The 15,363-nt window shown below is 43.0% G+C and overlaps 1 protein-coding gene across 1 annotated transcript in view; it reads left to right on the top strand.

Annotated features, from left to right (window-relative positions):
• Positions 1 to 15,026, top strand: part of zgc:154058 (uncharacterized protein LOC795538 homolog) — a 54,442-nt gene extending 39,416 nt beyond the window's left edge. The window contains exons 7-8 of the mRNA XM_017721472.2: positions 6,096 to 6,273; positions 12,436 to 15,026. Coding sequence (XP_017576961.1) covers positions 6,096 to 6,273; positions 12,436 to 12,680 — 423 coding nt within the window. The 3' untranslated portion in view covers positions 12,681 to 15,026. The remainder of the gene's footprint in view (positions 1 to 6,095; positions 6,274 to 12,435) is intronic.
• Positions 15,027 to 15,363: the final 337 nt, after the last annotated feature.

Below are 15,363 nucleotides of genomic sequence, written 5' to 3'. Positions count from 1 at the left end.
ATTTACCTTTTTTACCTTGTCATTTCATGTCCCTGGTCATATTAAACATGATTCATCATATTTATCAAGCTAAATTTAGTGCAATGGTCAGAAACCACCATTAAACACAAGTAAAACAGCCATTAAGTGTCGAGCAGAGGAGGATGGGTTCCCTTTCTGAGGTTTCTTCCGCTTGCTCTTAGGGAGTTTTCCTTGCCACTGTTGCCACTGGCAACGCTCATTGGGGCTTGGACCTGGATTTTTGCAAAACTGCTTTGTGATACCTGTTGTAAAAAGCGCTAAATAAATTGACTTTGACTTGTGTACAATTTATTCATTTGTCAGTTTCAGGAAAGCAGAAAACATATTGCTTTTGTCTGAACAAAACCTTGTCTCCATTTTTTGTTGTTTTTCAGTTTTTGACATCATTTGAAAATACCTGTTGTCTTTTAAATTATCTGTGAACTTCATGCTGACTGGACCAAAAGAGATGGCCCAAAATTACCCAGAAAAAGTCTGGTTCCATTGACTTACATTAAAAGTAAAGCATGTTTTCCTTCTCCTGTGAAGTTCTCATTTTGGCGACACACGGTTTTGTTCTGACAGCAGTGATATATTTTTAATAGAAAATGACATGGAAGCCTCAACAGCTAAGTAGAGTGTTCGCACTTTGCCTCTATTATAGCTTCCATTCTTTAGTGGAGACTTGATTTCTGTTTTTCAAAGAAGTCTTCGGAGATATTTTACCACACCTCCGACATGCAGTCTTAGAAGTTGGTTCTATTTTCTGCTTGTGATGATCTGACGACTCCCATAAAGATTCTATGTTGTTTATGACTCTGGGCTGGTCAGTCTGTTGTGAGGACACCAACAGCTTTTTTTTTTAATTATTTTAGCAATTTTTTTTTCCTTTGTCCATTTCCTTTTTTCAGTAACAGTTTAGCAACTCATCCTTTCAGACTCATAATGTTGAGCTGTTTTCTCACTGTGGAAGGATGGACAGAAACACCTGTGGATTTCTTCAGATCTGAAATAAGACTGGAGCTTGATTTTCTCCTCTCTCTCAAATATAAGAAGCTTTAAGTGCCATTTTATCTGATGGTGACAGGTTTGGTGGTCTAGCATGTCTTGCACAGCTGCTAGGAGTCTCATTTTTTATATATACCTTTTATACACCAGTTTTGGAAGCTCCTGTTTTTTTCCCCACATATTTTTCTTGACTTGTACTGACTGAAATTGAAATCAAGTTAGAGTGATCTCTGTATTTTAATATCTCTGTAGTGTAATATTTTAAGTAAGTCTTTTTAAATGAGTAAGTCTTTTTAAATGCTTCCCGTTTTTCCTCTTTTTTTCAGTAAAGTGTTTTGGGGTCTTTGAAAGGAAAGTCACTTGTGCACGTGTGTGATTGTTTCGACAAACTCAGGACCTTACAGTGTGTGGAAAACAGTCTGCAGCTCCTAGCAAGAGAGTTCCACATTTGGACTTAACACGTGGAATCTGCAAGCCATTAAGTCTGAATGGGCTGGTCCTGCTTTCGTCTGTGTGTGAGAGTGTGGTTTGTGGAACCCGTCCACACGTGGCCTGGTTGGAGGAACGTACAGACAGAGAACCGGTCTCATCGCGCCGCTCTGTTTGTGGAAGGAAGTCACATGGCTGTTATCTTCCTTTTAGAGCTCCTTACAAGCCGTGTTAGAGCTGACTGAAATGTGAGTAGAGATTCCTGCTGCCAAACAAAATGTCCCGAGCCATGAGAGCGGGAGCTGAATGTAGTGGCACCTTTGCCTTGGTTCTTGAAAGATGGGTGGCAAAGTGTTGTTTGAGTTAAGACCAAAGCATTTTCAGTGCTAAGCCATCTGTTATCAGGATTGAGTTTTAAGTGCAGATGTTTTTATTTGTGCCTTGATGAGCTCATTACATCATGGTAAATTCTGGGTACATTACATGAAGTTTATTATTCAGTAACTACATAGAAAACTGTGTTCACTTGCTAAGTTATAGGATTAAAGCAGAGTGTGTGATTGAGGAGTAGAAACATCTGTTGCTCCACTCCAGTCAAAGCGTTTCTGTAGTCACTCCACTCCGGCACTGCCCCAGGTTTTCTATTTCCCGCTCTTCGCTCACTCCTCGCTCATACGTCAGAGAAAGCTTGCTCAATGTCCACTCCATATGACCTGTTCTTATTGATATTTATTTCATGTTATGAAGCGGACAATACATTACACAATTTATTTAATTAATTATAGTATAATAAATGAAAAATTATATAATTAAACACCCTGTGCTGTACAGGCTTTTTCAGAAGGTATAGGCTTGAAGCAAAGTCTCGCAACAAAATGGATGAGACTGACTTTAATGTCTGTTGAACTTTGCTGTGATTGGTGAGAATGTTCAGTATGTAGGTCTGTTGAGACCTTTGCGCAGATGCTGTATATGAAAGGCTGTTGTGTGTGTGTGTGTGTGTGTGTGTGTGTGTGTGTGTGTGTGAGTGTGTGAGCTGTAAAGTCACTGCCGCATCCCTCATGTCATGCAGAGCTAGACAGTGTGGATAGAGATTGTCTGGCTTGTGAGATGGAGCAATACTGGAGTGATTTTGGAGCAAGAGAGAACACTGACACTCCAGTGTTCTGAAAAGCCGCTTCGAGCAAAATCACTCTGCTTCCACCCTGCTCCAACTTTGCCCCGCTTACATGCTCTGCACTGAAGAACAGAAGACAATTGAAACAGAAAATAAACTGCGGATCAAACTTATCAGTACAGAATGTAAACTGAATAGAAAATGTAGTTTATTACAACACTAACTTGATCATTAAATATGTGAATGATGGTAAAATGACAGTTATAGCTGTAGGTATAGTGTTGTTGGGAAAGCAAAGGCCTTACGGGTGAACAAGTAAAAACGAAAGTGAGGTTGAAATTAAACCCTTCCTCCAACCCTGCTTTGTAGAATCATACATGTTGTGAAATGGAGGGAAATTTACTGGATGTGTGTGTATGAGTCACATTTGTGTGTGTGTGTGTGTGTGTGTGTGTGTGTGTGTGTGTGTAGCTTGGAATTAGATACATAAGATGGGGAGGGGAGCCAGAGAGGGGAAACGAGTTTTAGATACCACATCTGTACCTCATCATCCCACCCGCCTGCTCTTCTGGAGAGTTCCGTCGCTTCTGCTCACCATGCAGAATGTCAACATAGTGACAGCATGAGAATCACATTATTTCCATTAGCAAACAGAGGAGCTTACATAAGGCAGCCCCTCAATTGTGCTCTTGTGGTGACTAAAACTTTTATAAATAGGCATTTCTTGAGTTGCTGTGTTTTCTATCATCTGGTGGAGTTCCACTGAGACACAGAGAGGAATGAATGGAAGAGGGCATTAAAAGGAGGGGGGAATGGAGAAATGAAAGGCCTTCTGGAGCGGGAATAGGGGGGCTGTGCAGGCACAGGTGTCATGGGGAGGGGGAGGAGAATCAGCTTCGTAACAGACCTGCCTGCCTGTACATGCTCGACACACTGCCACGTTAATATATGTGCTCTCTCTCTCTCTCTCTCTCTCTCTCTCTCTCTCTCTCTCTCTCTCTCTCTCTCTCTCTCTCTCTCTCTCTCTCTCTCTCTCTCTCTCTCTCTCTCTCTCTCTCTCTCTCTCTCTCTCTCTCTCTCATATTAGATCTTTAATAGATCTAATCTCTCAAATAGACCTTTTTCTCTGTCTGTTTTTCACTTTTTCTGCTTATCATTTTGTCTGTCTGTAACTCTACCTCTTTTTCTCTCTTTTACTTTCTTTTCCTCCTGTCTCTGTCTCCCTCTCTATTTCTTCTTTCTTTTTCTCACTCACTTTCTCATTTGTTCCTTCTCTCCCCAATTTCCCTCTCCCCAACTCTCCTTTTTTCTTTATATCTCTCTCCCCTCCCTCATCCTCCCTACCTTTCTTTCTTTCTTTCTTTCTTTCTTTCTTTCTTTCTTTCTTTCTTTCTTTCTTTCTTTCTTTCTTTCTTTCTTTCTTTCTTTCTTTCTTTCTTTCTTTCTTTCTTTCTTTCTTTCTTTCTTTCTTTCTTTCTCTGTCCTCTCCCTGCCTTTGTCATCTACCCTGTTTCTACTATTTGTTTTTGAGCTGTATATATATGTGAGTGTGTGTGAGAGAGAGAGAGTTAGTTAGTTCTGTGTGTGTGTGGTCCACTATAAACATTTATTCACACACAGCTTCCGTCTTCAGCACATGCGGCCCCTGAAATTTTTAACCTGCTGGAACTGTTTGGACTGGTTGAAAAACTGTTTGTGTGTGTGTTTTGGAGTTTTTAGCTAGCATGTAGTTAGTGACATTTTACAGCCTGCCAAAGCAAACTGACACTTCCACCTGCCAGCATGTGGATCACATTCTCTCTTACATTCTCATGGCCCCAGAAACACTGAAGAAAAGCCAGGCCTGTAGAGATTAATATACACAATGACAGTCACAATCTAATTTAGCCTTCTTGGTTAGATTTCAGTGTAAATCAATGGTCATCCATTCATTTCTCTTTTTGCTCATAGCTTTGAATTGGCCTGACAGATTAGTCTGACTCTTAACAACAGCATGGCATTTCAGACATGACATTTCAGGCATTTGTCTTGAGCAATACACAATAGCTATCTGCTATACAAGCAAGCTGCTGCTATTTTAAGTGCCATTATCTACTCCCGTGGTCTAGACAAGACCCCCACCCCCACCTCCCACCCCAATTAGGCACTTTGATTGAGATTGATTTGATATTGAACAACATAAGTCCGTGTGTGCAGGTAATTTTCTTATGTAACCAGTTCCTGCTGCAAATTTCTAACACATTTCTGCCATGGAAAAAAAAACCAAATAGCTATGACTGTAAATATCTTAGAACTGCAATAGCAGCCTTGTTGATTTTGGAGAGTAGCTCTGCTTACTTGATGACATGCCTCCTTTCCTGTAAACCTGGCTAAAGTCTGATAAATTCTGTCGTGGCGGGTTAATGGTTCGTTGGCTGTAAGCGCTTATCACATCTAATCAGTACAGACTCAGTGTAGGAGGAAACTTCTGCGTGATCGTATGGCCTGGGTCACATGATCACAATCTGGTCCTTTGTGCGTTGTAGCGCCACTGGACAGGGAGACACTAAACCACTGCGGTGTCTGAGAGCAGCCTGAGCCCACTGAACATACTCAGCACACTTTACACCTAATAATGTGTGAGGGCCACTAGGAACATGCATTGGCAGAAGGGATTTCATTTACACCTATGAGGGTGAGAGAGTTGAGGGGATGCTGTAGGACTAGTTACTGAGTGTCAGAGTAATTATTTATAAATTTGGTGAATTCTGCTGACCTCTGCTGGTAAGGTTAAAGCAATGCATGTATGTGTGCTGCTCTGAGTCTAGTGTCAGTGCTTTCACACTGGAAAGTAGTGTATAATTATATGGGGGTGGTGGCATCATGCAGATAGCTTTTTCTCAGCATTAAGATCTTCATGCACTAGAGGAAGCCTGTTTCTAACCACTATTTCATCATTTCTGCTTCTGCCAACTGTCTCAGAACTCAGTGTTTGCTAAACTATGTGTTATTGAATGTTTTTTTTTTCAAAACTTTGCTATTGCTGTTTTTGAATAAATTTTTTCTATGGTGTTCCTAATTTTTTATTTTTTTCATGCTATTACATTTACTGTAAATGAAGGTAAACATTGGCAATGAAGTTATACTAAAATTAACAGCTAAAATATATATTTGAAACATGGTGATCAAATCTTTTGCAGGTGACTTATCAGGAAATGACTGCAAATAAATACAAATAGAGCATAAACACAGAATTAGTCATCATTTAAAACAAAATATCTTGAAATACCTCCTGGTGTCTGGCTTAATTCTATCTACAGTGTGAAACTTGGCAGTTATTAATATGAGAAGTGAACTTTTGAACGCCAGTGTTTATGAAAGGAACAGTGTAGCTCTGTAGCTTAAATGTAGGACATTTTACTTCTCGCTTTATTCATCATTAGTCAGTCATTCAGGTTTGGCTACATACTGGAGCTGCCCGTCTCTTCTGTATGTTTACTTGGAGAATGCTGTTGTAAAAACTCTCACACTCTGCTTCTGTCTCTTTGTCTTTGTGTTCCAGGTGGATAACGCAAAGGTGCTGCACTATGTTGGGGCCGGTGTGGCTTTTCCGACTAGCATGCTGTTTGTGTGTCTGCAGTCAGCGCTCACTTACCGCCTCGCTAAGACTCAGGGTGAATACAACTTGGGCCACTTCCGCCTCATCATGACCCTGCTGGCTTTTGTAGCGCTGGTGCTCAGTATCCTTCTCTATGATGGTCTATGTTTCGCAAGCTTGCTCTCCACTAATCTATTTAGTAGGACCACAACTAGGGGTAGGAGGTATACTGGTATATCAGTTAATAAGGGTTCGGCATTTTTTCACAATATAAGTTGTGATGAACCCAAAAACTCGCAGGCCATGCAGAGCAGTAAACTTGGGAAACATACAAAAACGAACTGCATTTGTTAGATACAGCAAAGGGGGGGAATGTTATTTTAGAGATCATCTGAATGTAAATTGAATTAAGGATCAGGAGGCTGTAACATCATAGAACCTTTTCCCAAAAGAAGCTGCTGGTGTACATGTTGATATTAACACGGTAAAGAAATGAAAGATTTTTAGTTGCAAACTGTCTCAGTTTTTTGTTTTAAACAGTTAAGAAGGAACTTTTGTATCATTTAAGTGCTTATGAAATTGATGTCATCATAGGTATTATTATCATTAAATTGATGCAACAACTGTTAATGTTATTGTTGCTGTTTTGACATTATTATTAATGTGATTTAATATTATTAATATAACCTGCAGGTTGTAATGTGTCGCTATCATCAGAACACTGAAAAACACTATAATAAACTATACAAACCTAATAAACTATATAAACTTGAGCTCATATCACCCACCTCAAACTGCAACTATTAATTTTATCTATAATCAGTTATTTAACTATTATTACCTTAATAAATAAATGGAATGGTTTTCTCATTTTACCCACTTACAAATCGACCTTCTTGCCATGTTCTATTTGTCTGTATCTGTGTCTACCTATATACGGTCATATGAAAAAAATTGGGCGCCCCAGTGAAATTACACACGTTTTTGATTTTCTAACTTTTTTCCTCTACAGAGAACACACTTCTGCACGTTTTAATGCACAATTACTGTTTGTTTTTGGTAAATTTAAAATACTGTGGGGGGAAAAAACACAAAATGTGGCATATTTAAAGTTATGACCCATTTATGTTTTATTTTTTACAACCCCAATTCCAGTGAAGTTGGGACGTTGTATAAAACATAAATAAAAACAGAATATGATGATTTCAAATCCTTTTCAACCTATATTCAATTGAATACACTACAAAGACAATATATATGATCAAACAGATAAACTTTATTGTTTTTTGCAAATATTCACTCCTTTTAAATTTGATGCCTGCAACACGTTCCAAAGAAGTTGGGACAGGGGCAACAAACGACTTGGAAAGTTGAGGAATGCTCAAAAAACACCTGTTTGGAACATTCCACAGGTGAGCAGGTTAAAATAAAGGGACCATCCCTGAAAGGCTCAGTCGTTCACAAGCAAGGATGGGGCGAGGTTCACCACTTTGTGAACAACTGCGTGAGCAAATAGACAGACAATGTTTTACATTAAAAACCGACATCATTCTGTAACGGATATTACCACATGGGCTCAGGAACACTTCAGAAAACCACTGTAAGTGAACACAGTTCGTTGCTCCATCTACAAGTGCAAGTTAAAACTCTGCCATGCAAAGCCAAAACCATATATCAACAACACCCAGAAACGCCGCCGGCTTCTTTGGGCCCAAGCTCATCTGAGATGGACTGACGCAAAGTGGAAAAGTGTCCTGTGGTCTGACGAGTCCACATTTCAAATTCCATCCATCCATCCATCCATTATCTTCCGCTTCTCCGGGGTTCGGGTCACGGGGGCAGCATCCTAAGCAATGAAGCCCAGACCTCCCTTTCCCCAGCCACTTCCACCAGCTCTCCAAGGGGGATTCCGAGGCGCTCCCAGGCCAGCTGGGCGATATAGTCGCGCCAGCGTGTCCTGGGTCTTCCCCGGGGTCTCCTCCCAGGTGGACTCGCCTGTGACACCTCCCGAGGGAGGCGTCCAGGAGGCATCCTAACCAGATGCCCGAACCACCTCAGCTGGCTCCTCTCGACGTGAAGAAGCAGCGGCTCTACTCCGAGTCCCTCCCAGATGACTGAACTTCTCACCCTATCTCTAAGGGAGAGTCCAGACACCCTGCGGAGGAAACTCATTTCGGCCGCTTGTATTCGCGATCTTATTCTTTCGGTCATTACCCAAAGCTCATGACCATAGGTGAGGGTGGGAATGTAGATCGACCGGTAAATCGAGAGCCTTGCCTTATGGCTCAGCTCTTTCTTTACCACAACAGACCGGTAAAGAGCCCGCATCACTGCTGACCCAGCACCAATCCGCCTGTCAATCTCCCGCTCCCTTGTACCATCACTCATGAACAAGACCCCGAGATACTTGAACTCCTCCACTTGAGGCAAGAGCCTATCCCCGACCCAGAGAGGGCTCTCCACCCTTTTCCGCCTGAGAACCATGGTCTCGGATTTAGAGGTACTGATTCTCATCCCAGCCGCTTCACACTCGGCTGCAAACCGATCCAGCGAAAGCTGAAGTTCGTGGCCTGATGTCCCCAATAGGACCACATCATCTGCAAACAGCAGCGATGTGACCCTGAGGTCACCAAACCAGACACCCTCCATCCCTTGACTGCGCCTAGAAATTCTATCCATAAAAATTATGAATAGAATCGGTGACAAAGGGCAGCCCTGACGGAGTCCAACTCTCACTGGGAACGAGTCTGACTTACTGCCGGACATGCGAACCAAACTCCTGCTTTGTTTGTACAGGGCCTGAATGGCTCGTAGCAAAGAGCCATGTACCCCGTACTCCCGAAGCACCTCCCACAGAATACCCCGGGGAACACAGTCGAATGCCTTCTCCAGATCCACAAAGCACATGTGGACTGGTTGGGCAAACTCCCATGAACCCTCCAGAATCCTGGAGAGGGTGAAGAGTTGGTCCAGTGTTCCACGACCAGGGCGGAACCCGCACTGTTCCTCCTGGATCCGAGGTTCGACTATAAGCCGGACTCTCTTCTCCAGTACCCCTGCATAGACCTTGCCAGGGAGGCTGAGGAGTGTGATTCCCCTGTAGTTGGAACACACCCTCCGGTCCCCTTTTTTAAAAAGAGGCACCACCACCCCAGTCTGCCAATCCAGTGGCACCGCCCACGATGTCCATGCAATGTTGAAAAGGCGTGTCAGCCAAGACAGCCCCACAACATCCAGAGCCTTGAGGAACTCAGGGCGGATCTCATCCACCCCTGGAGCCTTGCCACCAAGGAGCTTCTTAACTACCTTAGCGACTTCGGCCTCAGTAATGGACAAGCCTATTCCCATGTCCCCAGACTCAGCCTCCTCACTGGAGAACGTGTCGGTGGGATTGAGAAGGTCCTCAAAGTACTCCTTCCACCGCCCAATGACGTCTTCAGTCGAAGTCAGCAGCACACCATCTCCACTATATACAGTGCTAGTGGCACACTGCTTTCCCCTTCTGAGTCGCCTGACGGTTTGCCAGAATCTTTTCGGAGCTGACTTAAAGTCACTTTCCAAGGCCTCACCAAACTCCTCCCATACACGGGTTTTTGCCTTGGCGACAACTGAAGCCGCAGATCGCTTGGCCTGTCGATACCTGCCAGCTGCCTCTGTTGTCCCACAGGCCAACCATGCCCGGTAGGACTCCTTCTTCAGCTTGACGGCATCTCTCACCTGGGGTGTCCACCACCGGGTTCGAGGATTACCGCCCCGACAGGCACCAACTACCTTACGGCCACAGCTACAGTCAGCCGCTTCAGCAATGGAGGAACGGAACATGGCCCATTCTGAGTCAATGTCCCCCACCTCCCCCGATATCTGGTCAAAGTTCTGACGGAGGTGTGAGTTGAAGATCAATCTGACAGGTTCTTCTGCTAGACGTTCCCAGCAAACCCTCACTATACGTTTGGGCTTGCCTGGTCTGACCGGCATCTTCCCCCACCACCTGATCCAACTCACCACCAGGTGGTGATCAGTTGACAGCTCAGCTCCTCTCTTTACCCGAGTGTCCAAAACACATGGCCGCAAGTCCGATGACACGACTACAAAGCCAATCATTGAACTGCGGCCTAGGGTGTCCTGGTGCCATGTGCACTTATGGACATCCTTGTGTTCAAACATGGTGTTCGTGATGGACAAACTGTGGTTTGCGCAGAAGTCCAAAAACTGAACACCACTCGGGTTCAGATCAGAGAGGCCATTCCTCCCAATCACACCCCTCCAGGTCTCACTGTCATTGCCCACGTGAGCATTGAAGTCCCCCAGTAGGACAATAGAGTCTCCAGGAGGAGCACCTTCAAGCACCCTTCCCAAGGACTCTAAGAAGGCTGGGTACTCTGAACTGCTGTTCGGTGCATAAGCACAGACAACAGTCAGGACCCGTTCCCCAACCCGAAGGCGTAGGGAAGCTACCCTCTCATCCACCGGAGAAAACCCCAACATACAGGCACCGAGTCGAGGGGCTATGAGAAAGCCCACACCTGCCCGCCGCCTCTCACCATGGGCAACTCCAGAAAAGAATAAAGTCCAGCCCCTCTCAAGGAGATTGGACCCAGAGCCCAAGCTGTGTGTTGAGGTGAGCCCGACTATATCTAGCCGGTATCTCTCAACCTCGCGCACCAACTCAGGCTCTTTCCCCGCCAGTGAGGTAACGTTCCAAGTTCCAAAAGCCAATTTCAGCAACCGAGGATCAGAACGCCAAGGCCCACGCCTTTGGACACTGCCCGATCCACAACGCACCGAACCCCTACTACTGCCCTTCCCATTGGTGGTGGGTCGATGGGAGGGGGGACTCATGTAACTCCTTCGGGCTGGGCCCGGCCGGGCACCATGAGTAAATGCCCGGCCACCAGACTCTCGCTGGCGAGCCCCTCCCCCAGGCCTGGCTCCAGGGTGGGGCCCCGGTAACCCTGTTCCGGGCAGGGTACACAAGTCCTGCTTTTGTGTCTTCATAGGGGTTATTATGGATCACACTTTGTCTGACCTGTCACCTAGGACCAGTTTGCCATGGGAGACCCCACCAGGAGCTTTTGCTCCAGACAACATAGCTCCTAAGATCATTCAAGCACGCAAACCCCTCCACCACGATAAGGTGGTGATCCAAGGAGAGGCACATTTCAAATTGTTTTTGGAAATCATGGACGTCGTGTCCTCCGGGCCAAAGAGGAAAAGGACTGTCCGGATTGTTATCAGCGCAAAGTTCAAAAGCCAGCATCTCTGATGGTATGGGGGTGTGTTAGTGCCCATGGCATGGGTAACTTGCACATGTGTGAAGGTACCATTAATGCTGAAAGGCACATACAGGTTTTGGAGCAACATATGCTGCCATCCAAGCAACGTCTTTTTCAGGGACGTCCTGCTTATTTCAGCAAGACAATGCCAAGCCACATTCTGCACGTTTACAACAGCGTGGCTTTGTAGTAAAAGAGTGCGGGTACTAGACTGGCCTGCCTGCAGTCCAGACATGTCTCCCATTGAAAATGTGTGGTGCATTATGAAGCACAAAATACGACAACAGAGTCCCCAGACTGTTGAGCAACTGAAGTTGTACATCAAGCAAGAATGAGAAAGAATTCCACCTACAAAGCTTCAACAATTAGTGTCCTCAGTTCCCAAACGCTTATTAAGTGTTGTTAAAAGGAAAGGTGATGTAACACAGTGGTAAACATGCCCTTGTTCCAACTTCTTTGGAACGTGTTGCAGGCATCAAATTCAAAATGAGTGAATATTTGCAAAAAACAATAACGTTTATCCGTTTGAACATTAAATATCTTGTCTTTGTGGTGTATTGAATTGAATATAGTTTGAAAAGGATTTGCAAATCATCGTATTCTGTTTTTATTTTTGTTTTACACAACGTCCCAACTTCATTGGAATTGGGGTTGTATTTTTTATTTGGTGAAACTCAAATAAACAGAACTTGTGCACTAAAAAGCAGAAAAGTGTATAAATGTGTGCATGATTTTACTTTACTAAAATCAACACACACCCTATCTATGCCACTTATCCTCCTGGGCTGCAGGGATGCCGCAGTCCATCTTAGCAGTCATTGGGCAGAAGGCAGGAAACACCCTGGACAGGCAAAAAAAAAATCAACAAAAAATTTTATTTAACCAGGGATGTTCAAATATTTTCACATGACTGTACCTCCCTACTTACCTAAGTTCTTTGGAATTGCTTTGGAGTATAGCTCAGTGAACATGGCGTGACTCCTGTGAGCCTCTAATTTTCAGTGTTGGAGGTCCTTAACTCTGTTCTCCAGGTGGTGTGTTTTTCGTCCAGGAGAGTTTTGTCCTGCAGCATGCCTCGGCCATCTTTGAGTGGGTCTTCTGCGTCATCATCATGCTCTTTTATGGCACGTTTGCCTTTGAGTTTGCTGGCATATCCAGCAACACCATGATGATCTTGGCAAGAGGAGGCACGTTAGGAAGCTCTAGAGCTGACCATAAAATGGAATCACTAAGTGGAGCCAGTCAGCACCAGTCTGAGAGCATGTCCATGCTTTAACCTCAGGGAGAGAGAGACAGAGGACAGTCATGCACCTGCCACTCTCTCTCTGTCTCCACGTCCTCTTCGTGAGAGACACGTGCACATGTACATCAGGGTGCGGAGGAAGACACTAGACCAGCAAAAGGAAAGTCCAAACCGTCACCTGATCCTGCATCTCCTGCCCTCAACTGAACTTTGCCAAACGACTCTGCCCACGTTTTGCACATTTACATTGTTGAGTGACCAAAACAGTTGTCCCTTCACTTGTCAGTTCTTCCTCAGTGTCAGTCTCTGAAGACCTGTAAACAAAGGGGCTGTAAAGCAGTGTTTTTGAGATTGTTCAGACTAGAAGTAGTGTGAAAGCTAGACCAGCTATATGGCAAAGTTGATAGCAATCAGCCACATCCATGGCTGGGCATTGAGATGAATGTTGCTGTGCCAGTTCTACACATTTTAACAAAATAAGACAAGAAATGTTTAACCAATGCAAGTTTAAGGACTTCATCTTGGCCTTTTGTAGTCATCCAGTGCTATTTAAGCCACATTGCCTAAACATATGTCTTTTTCTTTAGATGTTTTGCATTGCATAGACTGCAGCATTGCATCTTCTGTTCAGGGGAATTATCGTTACCATTGTGCCTTATGAAAGAGGCCAAGAAAAGCTGTCTAATAGACAAACATAATCTATCATTCTGTGTTTATCACACAGTCAAGGAAGCTGTCTGGTAAGTGTTGAATCAGTGTGTGTATTTTTCTACTACAGATGTTATCAAAGAGGTGTCATTGATGCCAGCAAAAGGTTATTACACTAATGTAAATCATCCAGATATTGTGATATTTTGACCTGGTGTTGGTGTCTCCATGTAAATGTGGTGTTATATTTGCATCTCTCTCTGTTTTAATGGATAGTATTGTGAGAGGTTAGTTGGGAGGGGTTTTCGTGTTTACATCATTGTCAGTCTATTAAGAAAGGGCCCAAACCAAATCCTTTTTTTCTAACAAGAAGATGGATTCTGCTTGCCCAATACCAGTTGCCTTCAGTGAGCCTGGCATTCACCCCAGTAGTGAATGACGCATGCGGTTGTAGCATCAACATTGATCTCGATATCTTTGACCACCGTGTTTTTTTTTTTGTTTTTTTTTACATTCATGCACCTTGTATTTGCTTGGTTTATTTCGTCAGCAGCTGTAGCTCATCAGAACAAACAGACTGTTCTGACTATTGAGAAATGGCTCCTAGAAGGATTCATGCCGTATTCCATCTGAGGATGAAAACCTCAAGCTCACAAGATCCCCCTTGTGACTTTCATTTTCAAAGAGCTGAGCTGTTTTGACAGCAGAGTTTGCAGCAGGACTGCAAGTTTATTGTTCAAAAACTGTATGTTTCAGATAGATATACTTTATTATGCTCATACCTGTTTAAATTGGTAATAGATTAAAGTGACCTTAAAGAAAAAGTCTGTTATACAGTCTCTAGATATGTTCATAGTACAAATTAATCAAAAGCTACTCATTATCAAGGGACGTATGTTTTTCACCCAAAGCCAAGTCTAAAGTCATACTTCATTTAATATATTCCTTTTTAATGTTATGCTCTTATGTGCTTGTTTTGGTCTCTAGTCTCCTCCTCAGGAAATTTTGTTACAACACCAGCTTGGAGTTCGTTCTTTTAATAAGTTAGTAGTTTATCACTTGTTGGAAATGAATTGCAAAGAGTATTCGAGTTTTAATTGGTGAGATTTTTGAGATGAGTGAAAGTTTTACAGTGAAATTAAAGTACATTTGTCATGTTGCCAGCAGGATCTAGGTGTTACCCTTGATTTGCAAAAGGTTCAGAGTCTGTACGTTCTGTTTTTTGTGTTCTTTGATTTATCTGTGATGGCTTTAGAGTTGCATTACCTCCAAGATCCCGATTAGGATGGATCTTCTCAGCAAAGGGAGGTGATTTGCAGGATAACCTTTTACCTTGATTCACCGATGATTACTTTTGAGGACATGGCTGGCTATTTGTTAACTCACTGTAGTCCTGGAGGTATTGCTTAAACTCGCAGTCATAGAACATTTCTATTGAGTAAAGCATGATAACATGCTCAAAACACACTCAAACCGACAGCAAGTACAAATGTACAGCCACAGTGTGCAACTGCAAACATACCATGGTATCATCTCACAGAAAAGCCTCCCCCATAGCCAGGGCAGAATAACTGATGTACTCCTGGGCAAAAAGCACCTTTCTGTGCCTTTATTTTCTTTAAACCAAAGACTGAAATGGTTCCTTGTAGAAATCAAAAGATATGTTTGATTGTACTGTATATTTGCTATTTGCCTTAAGTTGTACAAAAAATAAAGCAAATCATATCTGACTGTAGTTGACATATTTTATCATGTACACTCTCATTGTATCTCTATTCTAGAAGTATAAAAATATATATATATTTAAATATCATAGTATCATTTCAGTTTTTCATATATATTTTGTCAAAAAATTATATAATTATAATATACATTATTATATATACACATACATACAGTGGGGCAAAAAAGTATTTAGTCAGCCACTGATTGTGCGAGTTCTCCTACGTAGAAAGATGAGAGAGGTCTGTAATTTTCATCATAGGTTCACTTCAACTATGAGAGACAATATGAGAAAAAAAAACAGGAAATCACATTGTAGGATTTTTAAAGAATTTATTTGTAAATG

Source organism: Pygocentrus nattereri, chromosome 5, assembly GCF_015220715.1.
Source record: "Pygocentrus nattereri isolate fPygNat1 chromosome 5, fPygNat1.pri, whole genome shotgun sequence".
NCBI lineage: Eukaryota > Metazoa > Chordata > Actinopteri > Characiformes > Serrasalmidae > Pygocentrus > Pygocentrus nattereri.
Note: the sequence above shows the minus strand (reverse complement) of the source record. Positions and strands in the feature narration are given on the sequence as shown.